Genomic DNA, 14,763 nt, shown 5'->3' with positions numbered 1-14,763 from the left:
GCTTGTACGAATTGAGCAGGCTAATCAGTGTGCACAGGCTAATCTAATGCCTTAAGCCCCGTTTTCACTAAAAGCAGCCAATATGTACAGATTTCAATGATAAACACTAGACTTTACAAGCTGTTTAACACTATTAGTCATGAGGCACGAATGACAACTCTGCTAGGAGAATGGCATTTGTCGTCTGCATTATTTAACTGTAACAGGCAGTGGTTTTCTTTCCATAGCGTAGTTAAGCCTTCTAAGCGCATACTGATTTGCAAACTATGCTTTGTAAAATTAGCTTGAGCTAACACTCACACTAAATATATTCAATGGTTTGTTCTTTATATATGCATTAACATGTTAACATCCAATACATTAAGTATGTTTATGTCCAGTACCAAATACCTTCTTGTTTTGCAGATCGTGCGAGTTGATCCTGTATAATTACTGTCAAACGGATACAAAATGACACACTGATACTAAACACGTTGAGTCTTTGTTTTATTCATTTCATACATAGGTTCAAGTAAAATGATATAAGTGGCGTGTGATTGTCAAGCATCAATTCTTATGCGGTAAAAAATCCCTGATCTACGTTACTTCACGTTTGTTCTCTTCCTATTTTTAACGGCCTTGACCTCATTCTGAACCTCTGCTTTGACTCTGACCTTTACCTCCGCAGCAATGGCCTTGACATGTCGGACCCTCCTGGCAATCGTGTGTGTTTCCCTGTGTACAAAGCATGCCATTTAACATACCTACATATTACGTATAGTTTGTTGCTAAGTGTTCAATCACATTTTCTGCATGAGTTATAACCAATACAGTGATGGACTTTAATAAAGGTTTGAGATATGAAAACTGCCGAAATAATTTTGAATGTTTCTATAGATCTTATATTTATGAAAAGGCTTAGCCTTACAAAGAATCGATAGCTCACATTTATTAAAAGCTACAGCATCAAAATACAAGAAGAGTTGACCTACTATTTAAGTTGATAGCTTATTATTTCTTTTGACCTGTTTTTTCAATGCGCGGTGGTAGAAGTTTTCTTACATTTTCATTTGAATGTATTTTTTTCCTTACTATAACATGTTTAGTCCTTTGTTTAAACATGTCACTTTTTAGAAATGCAATTTAATACACTTTAACCTCTTAATAAACACGAATATGTGAAAAAGTCCCTTTAACATAAATTATCTTAAAATATTTGAATGAGTCAGACAAAAAGCCAATATTTGATAGGATGGTCAAACATATCAATTGCATACATACATAGTTTATTAGTTTATTAACGTCTCTTCAATACACAAGTTTTACAGCTATATACATATACGAGTCATTCATTATATTACAAGTGTATTGCCTACTCAGTACAGAGTTATAAGAGACAAATCTCTATTTAAAACATAAGCAGTTAATACTTTACACAATAGGAAATTAAAATTCCAACTAAAACAATACATACATCATACATAGGAAATTTTTAATGGGGCTCATCATCAGGCAGCTTTACATATGAGCACCACTTAAATCTGACAAAACATAAGTCGTGCTAAATATTAAGAAAATGCTTACAGATTTACATGTGAGCATCACTAAAATCTGATAAAACATAAGTCTTGCTAAAAGTTAAGATAAGGCTTTAAATGCTATTTATACAAAAAGATGTGTTCGTGTATTTAAGATCATATGACAGGTCTTGGCGCTGACTAACCATGTCTTCATTTAATAGTACAAACACTAGTTTATCATTATCAAATACATGTAGTAAGTTAAAAGATCTGTGTATCTCATTAGCCTTAGAGATAAGGTCAATCCTACCAGAGTTGTAGGCATCACCGTGAAACAAAACATGGGATTCATTTTCAATATCTAGCTTACATAAGGGACAGATACGAAGATTTACTGGAATATTCTAATACCTCCCAGTCTATCTAAGTGGAATCATATGCGAATATATTGTTCATCAATGTGCATGGTTTACGTGACATGAGAACATCTTTGTTTACAGTAAACCATGTGTTGCCAGTAAATTGATCCTTTTTGAAATATCGCCTTTCACGTATCAAAGAGACTTTATCGAAGATTAGAATAGCAAAAACATCATATGTACCCGACATAATATACATATGTACATATTATGTTCTTGCTATTATAATATTCGATTTAGTCTCTTTGATACTTGAAAGGCGGTATTTCAAATAGGATCAATTAACTGGCAACACATTCATGATTATATGAGCCTTGTTATGAGAAAACTGGGCTTAATGCATTTGCGTCAGGTGTCGTCCCAGATTAGCCTGTGCAGTCGGCACATGCTTATGCAGGGACGACACTTTCCTCTCTTATGACATTGTTTATTTAAATGAATTTCTCTTCTCAGCAAAAATCCAATTTTGCGGAAAGTGTCGTCCCTGATTAGCCTGTGCGGACTGCACAGGTTAATCTGGGACGACACTTTACGCACATGCATTATGCCCAGTTTTCTCAGAACGCGACTCACATTATAAGCATACAAATATAGCCTACCCCAGGATTCAAACCATTGACGGTTAAAAGCAAAAGCTTCCTCGCTTCCACTCTCCTCTATGGCTTATGTAATTAACAACATATTGTAACCGCTAATTAATGCTCGATTGGTCATTGTCGGCTCGGGTACTACTTACATGTACCACTTGTACATGTAAGTATACTTAAATTTACCCCGTCCGGTAAATATACTTAAGCGCGCCCGACCTATATTAGACTCTATCCGAGTTTTATTCCCGCCCAAAATCTGATGTCGTAAAACGCGCTACCGATTACCGTAATCACGAAACAAACTTCTTTTTTTTTAAACTGCATCAACATGCTTACTGAGTATGAGTTTCGATTATATAGAGGCCATTTAACAGAAATTGGGGTACATGTAAGTATACTTAATTAAGTGTATCCGGGGTACATGTAAGTATACCCGAGCCGGCAATGAACAATCGAGCCTTATTAATACACTAATATTCCAAATTTTCGATGAAAAGTGATACAAACGCATTATAATATTACCGATTTTAATTAATGATTATCCATAAATCGAGTGATATTTCACCATTTTTGCTAACTCATAATTTTGCTTGTTTGAATATCATACGTTCATTCCAGTGTCGTCCCAGATTATCCTGTGCAGTCCGCACAGGCTAATCAGGGACGACGCTTTCCGCTTTAATGGTATTTTTAGTTTCAAGGAAGTCCCTCCTTACCAAAAATCAAGTTTAGGCGGAAAGTGTCGTTCCTGATTAGCCTATGTGGGCTGCACAGGCTAATCTGGGACGACACTTTACGCACATGCATTATGCCCAGTTTTCTCAGAACGATACTCATTTAATGTCTGGTGAGATCCTTCAGGTTTTAAAGTATTTCTATGACACAAATATGTTAAACGTGAAATACAATCATGTATGATTAAAATATGGTTATACATTTGAAGTTTTTTCCTTGTATAATATAAATTATAGGAAAACGATCATATCATAAAATAAAAACTTCAATTTTGATCGATCAATATCTAACCATGATTGTTTCTATGATAGCTAATGATACGTATTATTACAATAATCTGTTGTTAAGTTTTTCATAAAATAAATTAACTATTTGATTTGGTTTGAAAATAGGGTTAAAGGCGAACCTATTTTGGATATATATTTATATGATTAGTGTGGATAGTTCGTACAATTAAAGGGGCCTTTTCACGTTTTAGTATTGACAAAATAAAAATAAAACGTTTCAGATTCGCAAACTTTCGTTGTAGTTATGATATTTGTGAGGAAACAGTAATACTGAACATTTACCATGCTCTAAAATATCCACTGTATGCATCTTAAGACGATTAAAAACCGAAAATTTTAAAGCATTGCAACGCGAACTTTTACTTCAGGGGCCAGTGGTTCGAGCCCAGTTGAGAGTTACATGTACTTTTTTTCTTTCTTTAATTGTATTCTTCTTTTTACTGGAGCTTTTATATGCAATGTTTACATTCTTCAATATAAAGCATTTATTGACAAACTTCAAAACATGCCAAAATCTGTGAAAAGGTCCCTTTAAGTAAAACTCAAATATATGTAATTCCACTGGTAGATAGATACTACCAGATATTTATACTTAGACACATACATCTGAAAGGAACAATTGCGTTAATAATTTATGTAAAGCTTTCATATATATGGTTCTTCCTTCTATTGTCTTGACCGTTTCAAGTAATAAAGTATCTTTAAATTGAGGTAAATTCAACCTGTCTTCATCCGCTAGCTTGGGATGATCGACGCCTGTGCGGGTGTCGCGGCGCCTCCTGGCTGCCTCCCGATGGCGGAACTTCCGGCGCTCCTGAATGCGCCTGTCCTCCAACAGGTCCTCGCGGAGGTAGTGGGCGAGCACTTTCTTCTCAGAGGGCGTATGCTTGAGCTTTGAACAATAAAATGTTATATAAACAAAGGTCACATATGAATTCAATTCAATTTAAGAAAAAGCATTAACTCCTTTTTTTATTTTATTTCATGTGATTTCTTTAAATATTGAAGCCTTTAAATATACATCGTGAAACAACACATATTGAAATATGTGACATATTTTTTATTCAGTGCTTCTACTTTAGCTGTTTAATTTGTCTATCATTTTCTAATTTTCAATTTTGTGTGAGCTTTGACGGATAAGGGCGTAAAGAAATGAATGAAAGTTGAACGCTTTCCTAGAAGGAACTTACCGGTACGCGTTTTTTCTCAGAGAGCCGGTCGGGCGCGCGACCTTGCGTGTCGTGGAGGATCCACTTTGATCTGGAAGGCGACTCCACCGGGCGCTAGCCTTGGGTACTGCGCTGCGAACGTAAGCGAAAATAACAAAACCTATAGATTTTTATGTTATAACAACTAAAAATTAAAAGCATCCATGCATATGACATGTACGGTAAACCTCCCTTTGTTTTGTTTTTTATCGTTTTAGTTGTTTTTGTTTGTGTGCATGTTTTTTGTTATTGTGGTTGTTTTAATTAAAGTTTGTTTGTCTTGTGTTGTTTTTTTTATTGTATTTATTATTTATTTTTTATTTATTTTTTTTGGGGGGGAGGGGGCAGGAAACCTGAAACGGGAATAAATGTTTCCTTTAAAATTAAAACTACGTATAATAACATATTAGATGACCATTACAAATCAATTCAGTCAAGGATTGTTAAAATATGTAAATTACAGTCATGCACTGTAGTCTTTAATATGTATTATATTTAAAACATGAAAGACCGTTAAATGAACTTTCAAGAATTTGTCTTAAATTAGTTCACTGCGTGTTCGAAATTATCCAAATACTTAAAAACAACAAGGTAAACTAGAATGAAATCAACACTGTGTATTTTTCAGCTTTTGTGAAACATCAACATCTGTTTGAGACATTTCAGAGTGAGTTCTCATTTTCTTACCAATATTACCAAATCACAAATACTATATCATCCTGTGGCATTGTGTCAAATTTAATCATATTTATAGTATTATCAATTGAATACATAAATCCACGTACTTTTTAATTTAAAGGGACATTTTCAAAGATTTGTGCATGTAATGACGTTTGTCATTTAATGCTTTATATTAAAAATGTTGACTTTGGATCTAAAAAGCTCGAGTAGAAAAACAAGAATAAAATTAAAGAAAGAAAAAGTGACCCTAAACCGGACTCGAACCACTGACCCCTGGAGTAAAAGTCTATCGCTGAGACCAATCGGCCATCCCTGCTCATACAATTAATGATGTATTTTATAATTTATATAATTAAGCTATCCTCATAGTATCCCAACATAATACCACAAAACAGAACTCTCCAAATTATTCAATCGTTTCGCGTTGCAACGCTTTATAATTTTCAGGTTTTTAAATAGTCAAAAGATACATATAATGGGTATTTTAGTGCATGGTAAATGTTCGGTATTACTGTTTACTCACAAATATCATAACTACAACGAAAATTTGCGAATCTGAGAAAAAAAAATTGTCATTTTACCAAAACGTGAAAAGGCCCCTTTAATATAAAAAATATCAAGATTACAGTGAGCAAACATAGTTTTCCAGTATTTAGCAGTATTATTGCTTTTACATTTGTTATAAATAGCAGGTTATAATGAATTACCAAGAATTAAGTTTATTTATTCGTATATAAGTGCTAAAATCATCATTCAATTCACGTGTGTTGGTACTATTGCGTCAACAAGCTCGTTCACAAATTGTTTACCTGGGTCCAAATAGTTTGAGTCTTTCGTTATTCCTCCAATATCCGTTGTCGACGTGGTCTGGTCTGTATTCGGCATAAATAAGTTCTGTTCTGTATTCCACTTAAATGAGACCTGGTCAGTAATCGGCTTACTTAAGACCTGGTCCATATTCGACCAACATAAGATACGGTCTATATTCGGCTTACATAAGATCCGGTCTATATTCGGCTTACACATGTCCTGTTCTGTATTCGCCTTTTGTACAACTTGGTCTGTATTCGGTTTACCCAAGACCTGTTCTGTATTAGGCTCACATAAGACCTGTTCTGTATTCGTCTCAAATAAGTCATTGTCTGTATTCGGCTCACATACGACCTGATCTGTATTTGGTTTACATAAGATCCGGTCTATATTCGGCTTACATAAGATCCTTTCTATATTCGGCTTACAAAAGACCTGTTCTGTATTCGGCTTACATAAGTCCTTGTCTGTATTCGGCTCGCATACGACCTGGTCTGTATTTGTCTACGTAAGACCTGTTCTGTATTTGGCTTGCATGCGACCTGTTCTGTATTCGGCTTACATACGACCTGTTGTGTATTCGGCTTGCATAAGATCTTGTCTCTATTCGGCTTACACAAGAACTGTTCTGTATTCGGCTTACACATGACCTGTTGTGTATTCGGCTTGCATAATATCTGGTGTGTATTAGGCTTACATATGACCCTGTCTGCATTCGGCTTGCTTAAGACCTTGTCTGTATTCGGCTTACATAAGACCTGGTCTGTGTTCGGCTTACATAAGACCTGTTCTGTATTCGGCTTACGCAAGACCTGTTCTGTATTCGGCATGCTTAAGACCCTGTCGGTATTCGGCCTACATAAGACCTGGTCTGTGTTCGGCTTATATAAGATCTGTTCTGTATTCGGCTTACGAATGACGTGTCCCATACGTTCATTTACTAATACAATATCTAGGTTACCATATGTCACTAGTTTGCATGTTTGCTCCTTTTACGTTATGAAACACCGTTGATATTGACTACGTATGTTTCAACGTCGCGTCAAGCGAACTTATGACGTCAGTTCCAACGTCACTTTATGTATACTACTATCACACATTCTGTTTTGCATATGATTCCACACAAAGTAATTGATGTACCTCGATTAATACCAAACATGAATGTTACGTTCTTCAAAATTGTCGTGATGTAATGTACATGTATTGAATTTTATAAGGTTAATACCAACATCTCTGGCTTGCAACCATTAACAATAAGTAGACATGTGGATTTACACAAATCTAGTAATTTTGCTCCATAACTATTTGTAGAACTATCTACCGAGGCCCGTACAGATGTATTATTATTATTATCACCAGCAACAACGCTTTTAACAAATTCACGTTATATAGTGTTCTAAAATTTCAAGCAGATCTACATTAAAGGTGTTAAATACTGGAGACACGTAGATCCATATATACGTTGCACAGATATAAAAATCTTCTGGGATATTAAAAAATATGTGGTCAAGTTTAAGTCATATTATTGTATAATACTGATTTTTTTACAATACCATCAGCTAATCAAAGTTTAAAATACATTACAAATCCCACTACTATTTCGTCGAGGATTTATATGCTGAAATTATTTTAAGAAGTTAAAGAACAAATAACCACTTAATAAATATAACTAAGCTATTTGAGTAAGTTTCATATAAAAACATACATGTACATCATAAGCACTCAAAATATTTACAAAATTGCAAGAAGATGATTTACTATCCATTAACGTTTCACGACATGATTATTAAATAACCAACGCCGTGATCCTAGGTTCGAACATGTGTGCTGTCAATGTAAATCGTATCTTAGGCAAGGTACTCACGATTAGCTAAGCCGCATCCATTCCTTCATTTTTAACACCCATTGTCGCCTTTTCGACATTACTTCAAGGGGGAATATTGTTCAAGTTTTGTACACAGTAGTGGCAAGCTTTTTCCGCCTTTTTCGAACCATTTCTCGGTCTTAAAAGAACGTAAACTTGGCTTAAATGTCTCTTTTGTCCATGCGTCGGCGCCCCTGTGGATTGGTGTACTATTTTGAACTTGATAGAGGTTGCTATCTCCTCGGTAATCTTAAACGCACTCAAGAAATGTTGACGTAACTTCGCTTCCGTCGTTTCCGGCGTCTCGTTGCTGTTTCCTGTGGCCTCCTTGATCGACGTAAAAATCAAGTTTTTACGCATAGATTGCGATTGTTTGGTAGCTTACGTCATCCCGCAGTGCTTCACGTTCCATCTCCAGATCATGTAACCTCTCGCTAACCCCGCAGCATGGATGTCTGTCCCTTCAACCTTGTCTTACAGGCGTGGTACCCGCTCTTCCACCTTTCTTGGACCTGTTTTCATGCAACACCCACATCCGTTTAATGTGTCCTTTTCAAAATTCTCCATTCGCTTTTCAATAGACTTCATAATACTCATTATCTCCTGTAAACACTGTAATCGACCATAGACGGTCTTCAATAGGAATACTTCACTTTTTCCGCCATTATGCTATGATTTTCTCCACTAGCAGTTTCGCGTATAAGGCTCCCACGCCCACCACTACTAGGACTTTGTATGAATACACTGCTCTCGAAATTTTCTACATTTGATAGCACTGAGTTCGCTTTATTTATGATATCAAGTATTTGGCAAGTTACCGGTGTCAGAGTCCGCGGACGGTCCTCTTTGTTTATGAACCTTTTTACTGCTGTTATGAACATTTTTTTATTGTCGCTACTGTTTCTTTCTTTTCTTTTACGGTATTTCGATTTCGGAATTGTTATTAATAATAGTCCGATATAAAACACACGTACACATAAATTCCAATTAATTTACGATCAAAACAATAATTTTAAACAATGTTTTCGTAAAAATTGCATTAACTCGCTAAAAACCTGCGACCGATCACACCAACATCGCGTGGCACAAAATCAACGAATGTGCTTCATACTCCTTTTCTGCAAATAGTTCAGCAAAATGCTTGAATTCGACCAGCTTGTCTTGGACATAATCGCATAGTCGAATTCTGATCCGCGAGAAGAACATTACGACTATGTTTCGTTCACACTGGAACCCTTGAAGAAAAAGAGTAAGAAGATTAAGAAGATTAAAAACAATAAACGTAAAAACTTTTTTCTGAACGCTTTTTAACCTGTGTCTGTTAAATAGTTTCAGGACTTTTTTCAAAGGTCCTTGTATGGGAATGGACAAAGAAAAACAGCATAACTTTGATTGTCCTCCCAGCACATACATCACTGCGAGCTTCAAATCTTAGATATAGCCTATGCAAAAAGTATGCACAAATGAAGGTCAACTTTTTAAAAGAGAAATCCATCTTCAAATATCACAAGATGCAATTTTGATTAGTTATTGCTATTTGTTGCTCGATTGTTACACTTATTTTCATTCGTTGTTTTTAACAGCAAGTCGCTGGTAGTATAATATAAACATGTTGTATTCAGTTAGCAACTTTATTTATTCAAACCATATGAACGAAAATAAAACTACAAACTAATCAATGTATTTCAAACATCAAATACACTTTATCATTTCTTGATAGCATACAGAAAAAAATCATTGTTTGAAGTTAGATAACGACACTGTATATACATTTGTACTAAATCATCTGTGATAATGTTAAGGGTTGTGTGCAAACATACCGAACGTTAAATCACTGATAACGTCTGACGGAAAATCAATTTAATTTCAAAATCTCTTATCATCTTCCGCTTGGTTTCAATATAGTGTCTAAATTATGCATATATTGTGAGCAAAGCAATTGCAGCTAGGGCCGTGGGTAAGAGATGGATAACATGGAAATATAGCAAACATAAAGTTCGTTTTTAGTGAGCCGGATATACCGTTCTTGTCCAAAGTGCGGATATTAATTGTATGAGGGCCTATATTACGTGTTGAAAGAGATTCGTCTTTGATCGGAGTTGAAAGTTGATAATTATGTGTAGATAAAAAGTTGTTTTTTTTAAAGAGGCAATGTTGCGTATTGTGAACGATATGTGGAAATAAACGATACCGTAATGAAGTTGGTCGTAAAAACGTTATTGAATCTAGTTTAAAGGAGTCATGGTAACGTATACGGGAAACATTTTAATACGATCCTTATAAATTTCAATTAACACCAGTTTTAAGTTTTTAAAAAGTGATCAGGTATTTAATAATACGCTTCTTTATCGATCACTGATGAAAAAGCAAAGATTTTCACAAACTGAATCAAGGGACTGCATGATATTAAAGTGCTGCCATGAACACGTTATTGTTAAATTTCACATACATGAGACTTCACAACATGTCAATGTCATATTTCGTTACTAATAAAATCTAAATAATTTTGAATAAGTGCTAATAAAAACATTACAAAAAGGAAAATAAAGAAAATAAAAAGCTATGCCTAGCTGGTCGGGTTACGCAAATGGCGCTTTTCTTGTCACGTTTGCCGGCGGATGTCTCGTCGTGGTTGGTTATGTCTTGCCTTTCTGGGTGACCTATGACCAATACACCTGTCCCGTGGACAAAGAAGTCCGGTTGTTCGCGTACGTGAGCGTCTGGTACACGATGGCCTGCAAAAGGGGCCACTCTGCCTCGTGCGAGATTAAAGGGATACAGTTGAGCACTAACACAAGTGCCAACTTAAATTTCAGTTCTATTACGGGATGTACCAGCGCAGAGTTTTCAACAAATCTAGCCTCAAAACTCGGTAAGCATCATATGCATATGTGTTGTTTTTATGTCCTCCACCACTATAGTGGGGGACATATTGTTTTTGCCCTGTCTGTTGGTCTGTACGTCTGTTGGTTTGGTCAAACGTTTACATTTGCCATAACTTTTGCAATATTGAAGATAGCAACTTCATATGTTGCATACATTTGTATCTCATGGAGCTACACATTTTGAGTGGTGAAAGGTCAAGGTCATCTATCAAGGTGAAAGGTCAAATATATGGGCCAAATCGCTCATTTGATATTTGGCATGCATAAGTATCTCATGAAGCTGCACATTTTGAGTATTGAAAGGTCAAGGTCATCCTTCAAGGTCAAAGGTCATATATATGGGGACATAGTGTTTCACAAACACATCGCTTGTTTTTTTCATGAAACTTATTATTATAACACTTAACGTTGAATCATGCTTTTCTATTTTCATTTGAATATCGTGCAATTTATTCATGACATTGTCCTACGTTTTTTACTAGCGCATAAAGCATTCCTATGTAAGTCTTAATAATCATACGTAATCATTTGTGTGAATAGGGCAGAATTCGACCTACTGGCCTCATTTATTAGTACTTATATGTTTGGATTAAAATGCTTAGCTTAATGCAGTTGTGACGATTTATATGCGGAGTCAAGTATTGAATTCATACTCAAATATATAATTTATTTCAAAAAAGTTGGTTACTCCAGCGAAACAATCGATTTGTGCATTCGTGTTTTACATTATTTCGGTAGACAACTTGAACTTATCTAAGCAAAACACATTTATTATCAACAATATGCATTCATTCGTTGCGATACATTATTTGATTGATGTATAATCCAGATAAGAACACTTACTGGTGGACCATACAGATTATGACGTCATTCGGCCTTGGTCTCATATTTCTTGCCGCCATTGTGTTGTTGTACTGCAAGTGCGCTGGTGTCGCTTCACGGAGACTCTTCGTTGTGACGTCACTCCTTCTTATAACAGGAGGTAACCTCTATGAAGGCGTTACATTTCTAATGACACTAATACAATGCGTATAAAATGTTGTATATTACTTACAACGGTTTTGTACGTGTTGTTTTTATGTCCCCTAGTCTATAATGGGGGCATATTGTTTTGCCCTGTCTGTTTGTTTGTTTGCATCAAACTTTAACATTGGCCATCACTTTTGCAATATTGAAGATAGCATCTTGATATTTGGAATGCATGTGTATCTCATTGAGCTGCACATTTTGAGCGGTGAAAGGTCAAGGCCAAGGTCATCCTTCAAGGTCAAAGGTCGAATATATGGCGGACATAGTGTTTTACAAACACATCTTGTTTTGTTTGTACTTGTTCTGATGTCAAATGTTTTGCTCTAGTATGTGTGTTTTTTCAGCATTCAATGTAAAAATATTATCAGTCATCATAGTAACCATTGTCCCAAACTCATATACCAGCACTACAAAGGTGGGTTATTTATTTTAGGGAGCCTATTCTTAAGCATCGTGATAATAGTAGCCGTCGCCCTGACATCCGTCTTCGGTATCCCCGATCACAAGACTGAACCGGAAACGTTCCCGTGGTCGCTCCTTTCGTCCGGTATCGGCTCCCTTTTCTCTTTAGCGGGAGGCGTACTATCTATTGTTATCGTGTGCTGGTGGACAACAGACGGAATAATGTTTTCCAAAGGCGACAAAGACGAGACATTGGGAGAAACAAATATTAAAATGTCTGAAACTGTGGCGCATCCAGCGGGGATACATCCGTGGTTCACTGACGGGGTGCAGTTTTATAAGGGCGGCGATGGACAGGCTTTTCCCGGAAACAGGCCGCTCGAAAGCGGCAATCTGCAGAGACGGAACATGTATCCGGCTGATGATACAAACATGAAACCTCCTCATAGTTACGACCTCGAGAAACGTTCAAGTTTTAGCGATTCCGACCGGCGCAACGATCGGACCGACACGTCGCAGGCGTTCATTTACCCAGGGTCCAGAATATCTCAAGTGGACCTATCGAGATCTTCAAATAAGGAGAGAGATATTTCAAGAGGTTATTTTTCTAACTCTAAGAAGTACAAAGGAGGTGAGTATGAAGCTAGCCAATATTCCGCTCCCAGTGGAGCCTATGATGACAACCGCAGCAGACGATTTAACGAGGGCCAAGACAGACACATTGATGAGGTCAGTAGTAAACGTTCCGATGGTGACCGCAACAGACGATTTGGTGAAGAACAAGGTAGACGATTCGACGACGAACGTTACACACGATTTGATGGTTACAGCAACAGAGCTTTACAAGATAATCGCACTCAACTTTTGGAGCAGGCGATTTGAAGACGAGCGCAACATGAGTTACGAAGAACCAAGCAACACTGGAAACGACGGTTTCTTTTTCGTACCAAAAGACAGAAGCCCGAAAGGTCAAAGGGAAGATCAAAGACTAAGCATGGACGAAGGTCGCTATGGTGACAGAAGAGACTATGACAACATACGCGATGCGGGACGTCCAGTATTCTATTAGACTTAGACCTGCAGACGTTTAGACTCATAGCTTATCATTTGTTTACTTGTTTACGCAGTGCTTACTTGTGTTATTGTGTATTACTTATATGTCTTTTTACTGTTCAAGACTGACTTACTGTCTGTTTTTTTGTGTTAAATACATGTACGACTTTTACAATTTATGTTATTCACAATTTCTGCACGTTTTTAATAACAGATGAGGTCTAATAATAATTCTAATCAGAAGTAAAGTTTTCGGTTGTATGTTCGGATCTCTTTTCTAAACGAGTGTTTAGTGTTTGTATACATATTGTGTTGTGTTGTATACAGCCTGTGCTGCGCGAAACCACTGACTCATCAGCTGAGAGCCGCCAATCAACAAGTGTTTCATCCTTTTAATCCCATGACACTCTCCGGGCGGTGGAACCGCAGTGCTGATCAGGCACTACGGGTCAGTGGTTAGCTGCCAGCTCTTCTCCTCCCTCTTAATCCAAAGCCAAATAGACACTCTCTCTGATGCTTGATCCAGCGCCTCCCCCCCCCCCCCCTCCAACAGCTCTCCTTCTCTCTCCTCCTCAGATTCCTTTGGTATGAGATTGATTAAATACAAAAAAGTTTCCTATATCCAGAATAAAATACATAATGTATACAGCATCCAATGAGTATATATGAGCCTCGCTCTGATAAACCCCGGCTTAATGCCTACGCATAAAGTGTCGTCCCAGATTAGCCTGTGCGGTCCTAACAGGCTAATCAGAGACAACACTTTCCACCTAGACTGGATTTTCGTTTAGAAGAGACTTCCTTTAAACGGAAAACTCCATAAAAGCGGAAAGTGTCGTCCCTGTTAAGTGCGGTGTTAATATCAATGTAAACATGATAATCCTTAAATTGTATTTATAGTGTATGAAAAATTCTTTTGAAATTGATTGGCTACTGCTTTGTCCATTTCCAGTTAAACTTTCGTAAAGTTACAAAATACAATTCATGTTTGACTCGTGTGTGCATATTTTGATTATAACCGTCGTATGGCTGTGTCTTATTGTTATAAATACTGATTGGTTGTTTCAGTGTGTGTCTTTTGCAAGTCATTGTCTGTTTTACAAATTCATTAAACTAATATGTTCGCCTTTTAGTGGCACTTTGATTTTTAATCGAAAAGATTTGTGCGAACAATTGTCATATTGTTATATAAAACGTTTTTTCTTGTCGCCAACATCGTATTTTGTCAACAATGCGGTAAACACTGAAGTGCAGTTTTTGTTCTTTTTGAAATCGTAAAATTATCCTAGTTAGGTAAGAGT

At 36.5% G+C, this 14,763-nt stretch overlaps 1 protein-coding gene and 1 long non-coding RNA gene across 2 annotated transcripts; one reads left to right on the top strand and one right to left on the bottom strand.

Moving 5' to 3' along the window:
- Positions 1–469: 469 nt before the first annotated feature.
- On the bottom strand, positions 470–7,273 carry LOC127867417 (uncharacterized). Its single transcript, XR_008043493.1, has 4 exons — positions 6,229–7,273; positions 4,721–4,831; positions 4,253–4,422; positions 470–714 (listed from the first exon to the last, which is right to left on the bottom strand). It is a non-coding gene; the product is annotated as an uncharacterized LOC127867417 (long non-coding RNA).
- Positions 7,274–9,902: 2,629 nt separating this feature from the next.
- Positions 9,903–14,710, top strand: LOC127867414 (uncharacterized). The gene is made up of 3 exons (XM_052408543.1): positions 9,903–10,965; positions 11,808–11,960; positions 12,441–14,710. The coding sequence occupies exons 1-3, from the start codon at positions 10,656–10,658 to the stop codon at positions 13,289–13,291; spliced, it is 1,314 nt and encodes a 437-aa protein (XP_052264503.1). The 5' UTR covers positions 9,903–10,655; the 3' UTR covers positions 13,292–14,710.
- Positions 14,711–14,763: the final 53 nt, after the last annotated feature.

Source organism: Dreissena polymorpha, chromosome 2 (genome assembly GCF_020536995.1).
Source record: "Dreissena polymorpha isolate Duluth1 chromosome 2, UMN_Dpol_1.0, whole genome shotgun sequence".
In the NCBI taxonomy this organism is placed as follows: Eukaryota; Metazoa; Mollusca; class Bivalvia; order Myida; family Dreissenidae; genus Dreissena; species Dreissena polymorpha.
This window is presented reverse-complemented; position numbering and strand designations above follow the sequence as displayed.

What these genes read in the sequence shown, in the direction of transcription:
- LOC127867414 (XM_052408543.1), top strand. Translation starts at nt 10,656, where the DNA reads ATGCCTAGCTGGTCGGGTTACGCAAATGGCGCTTTTCTTGTCACGTTT. An exon ending in AAATCTAGCCTCAAAACTCG is followed by an intron (nt 10,966 to 11,807) that starts GTAAGCATCATA and finishes TGTATAATCCAG; the next exon opens with ATAAGAACACTTACTGGTGG. An exon ending in ACTCCTTCTTATAACAGGAG is followed by an intron (nt 11,961 to 12,440) that starts GTAACCTCTATG and finishes TATTTATTTTAG; the next exon opens with GGAGCCTATTCTTAAGCATC.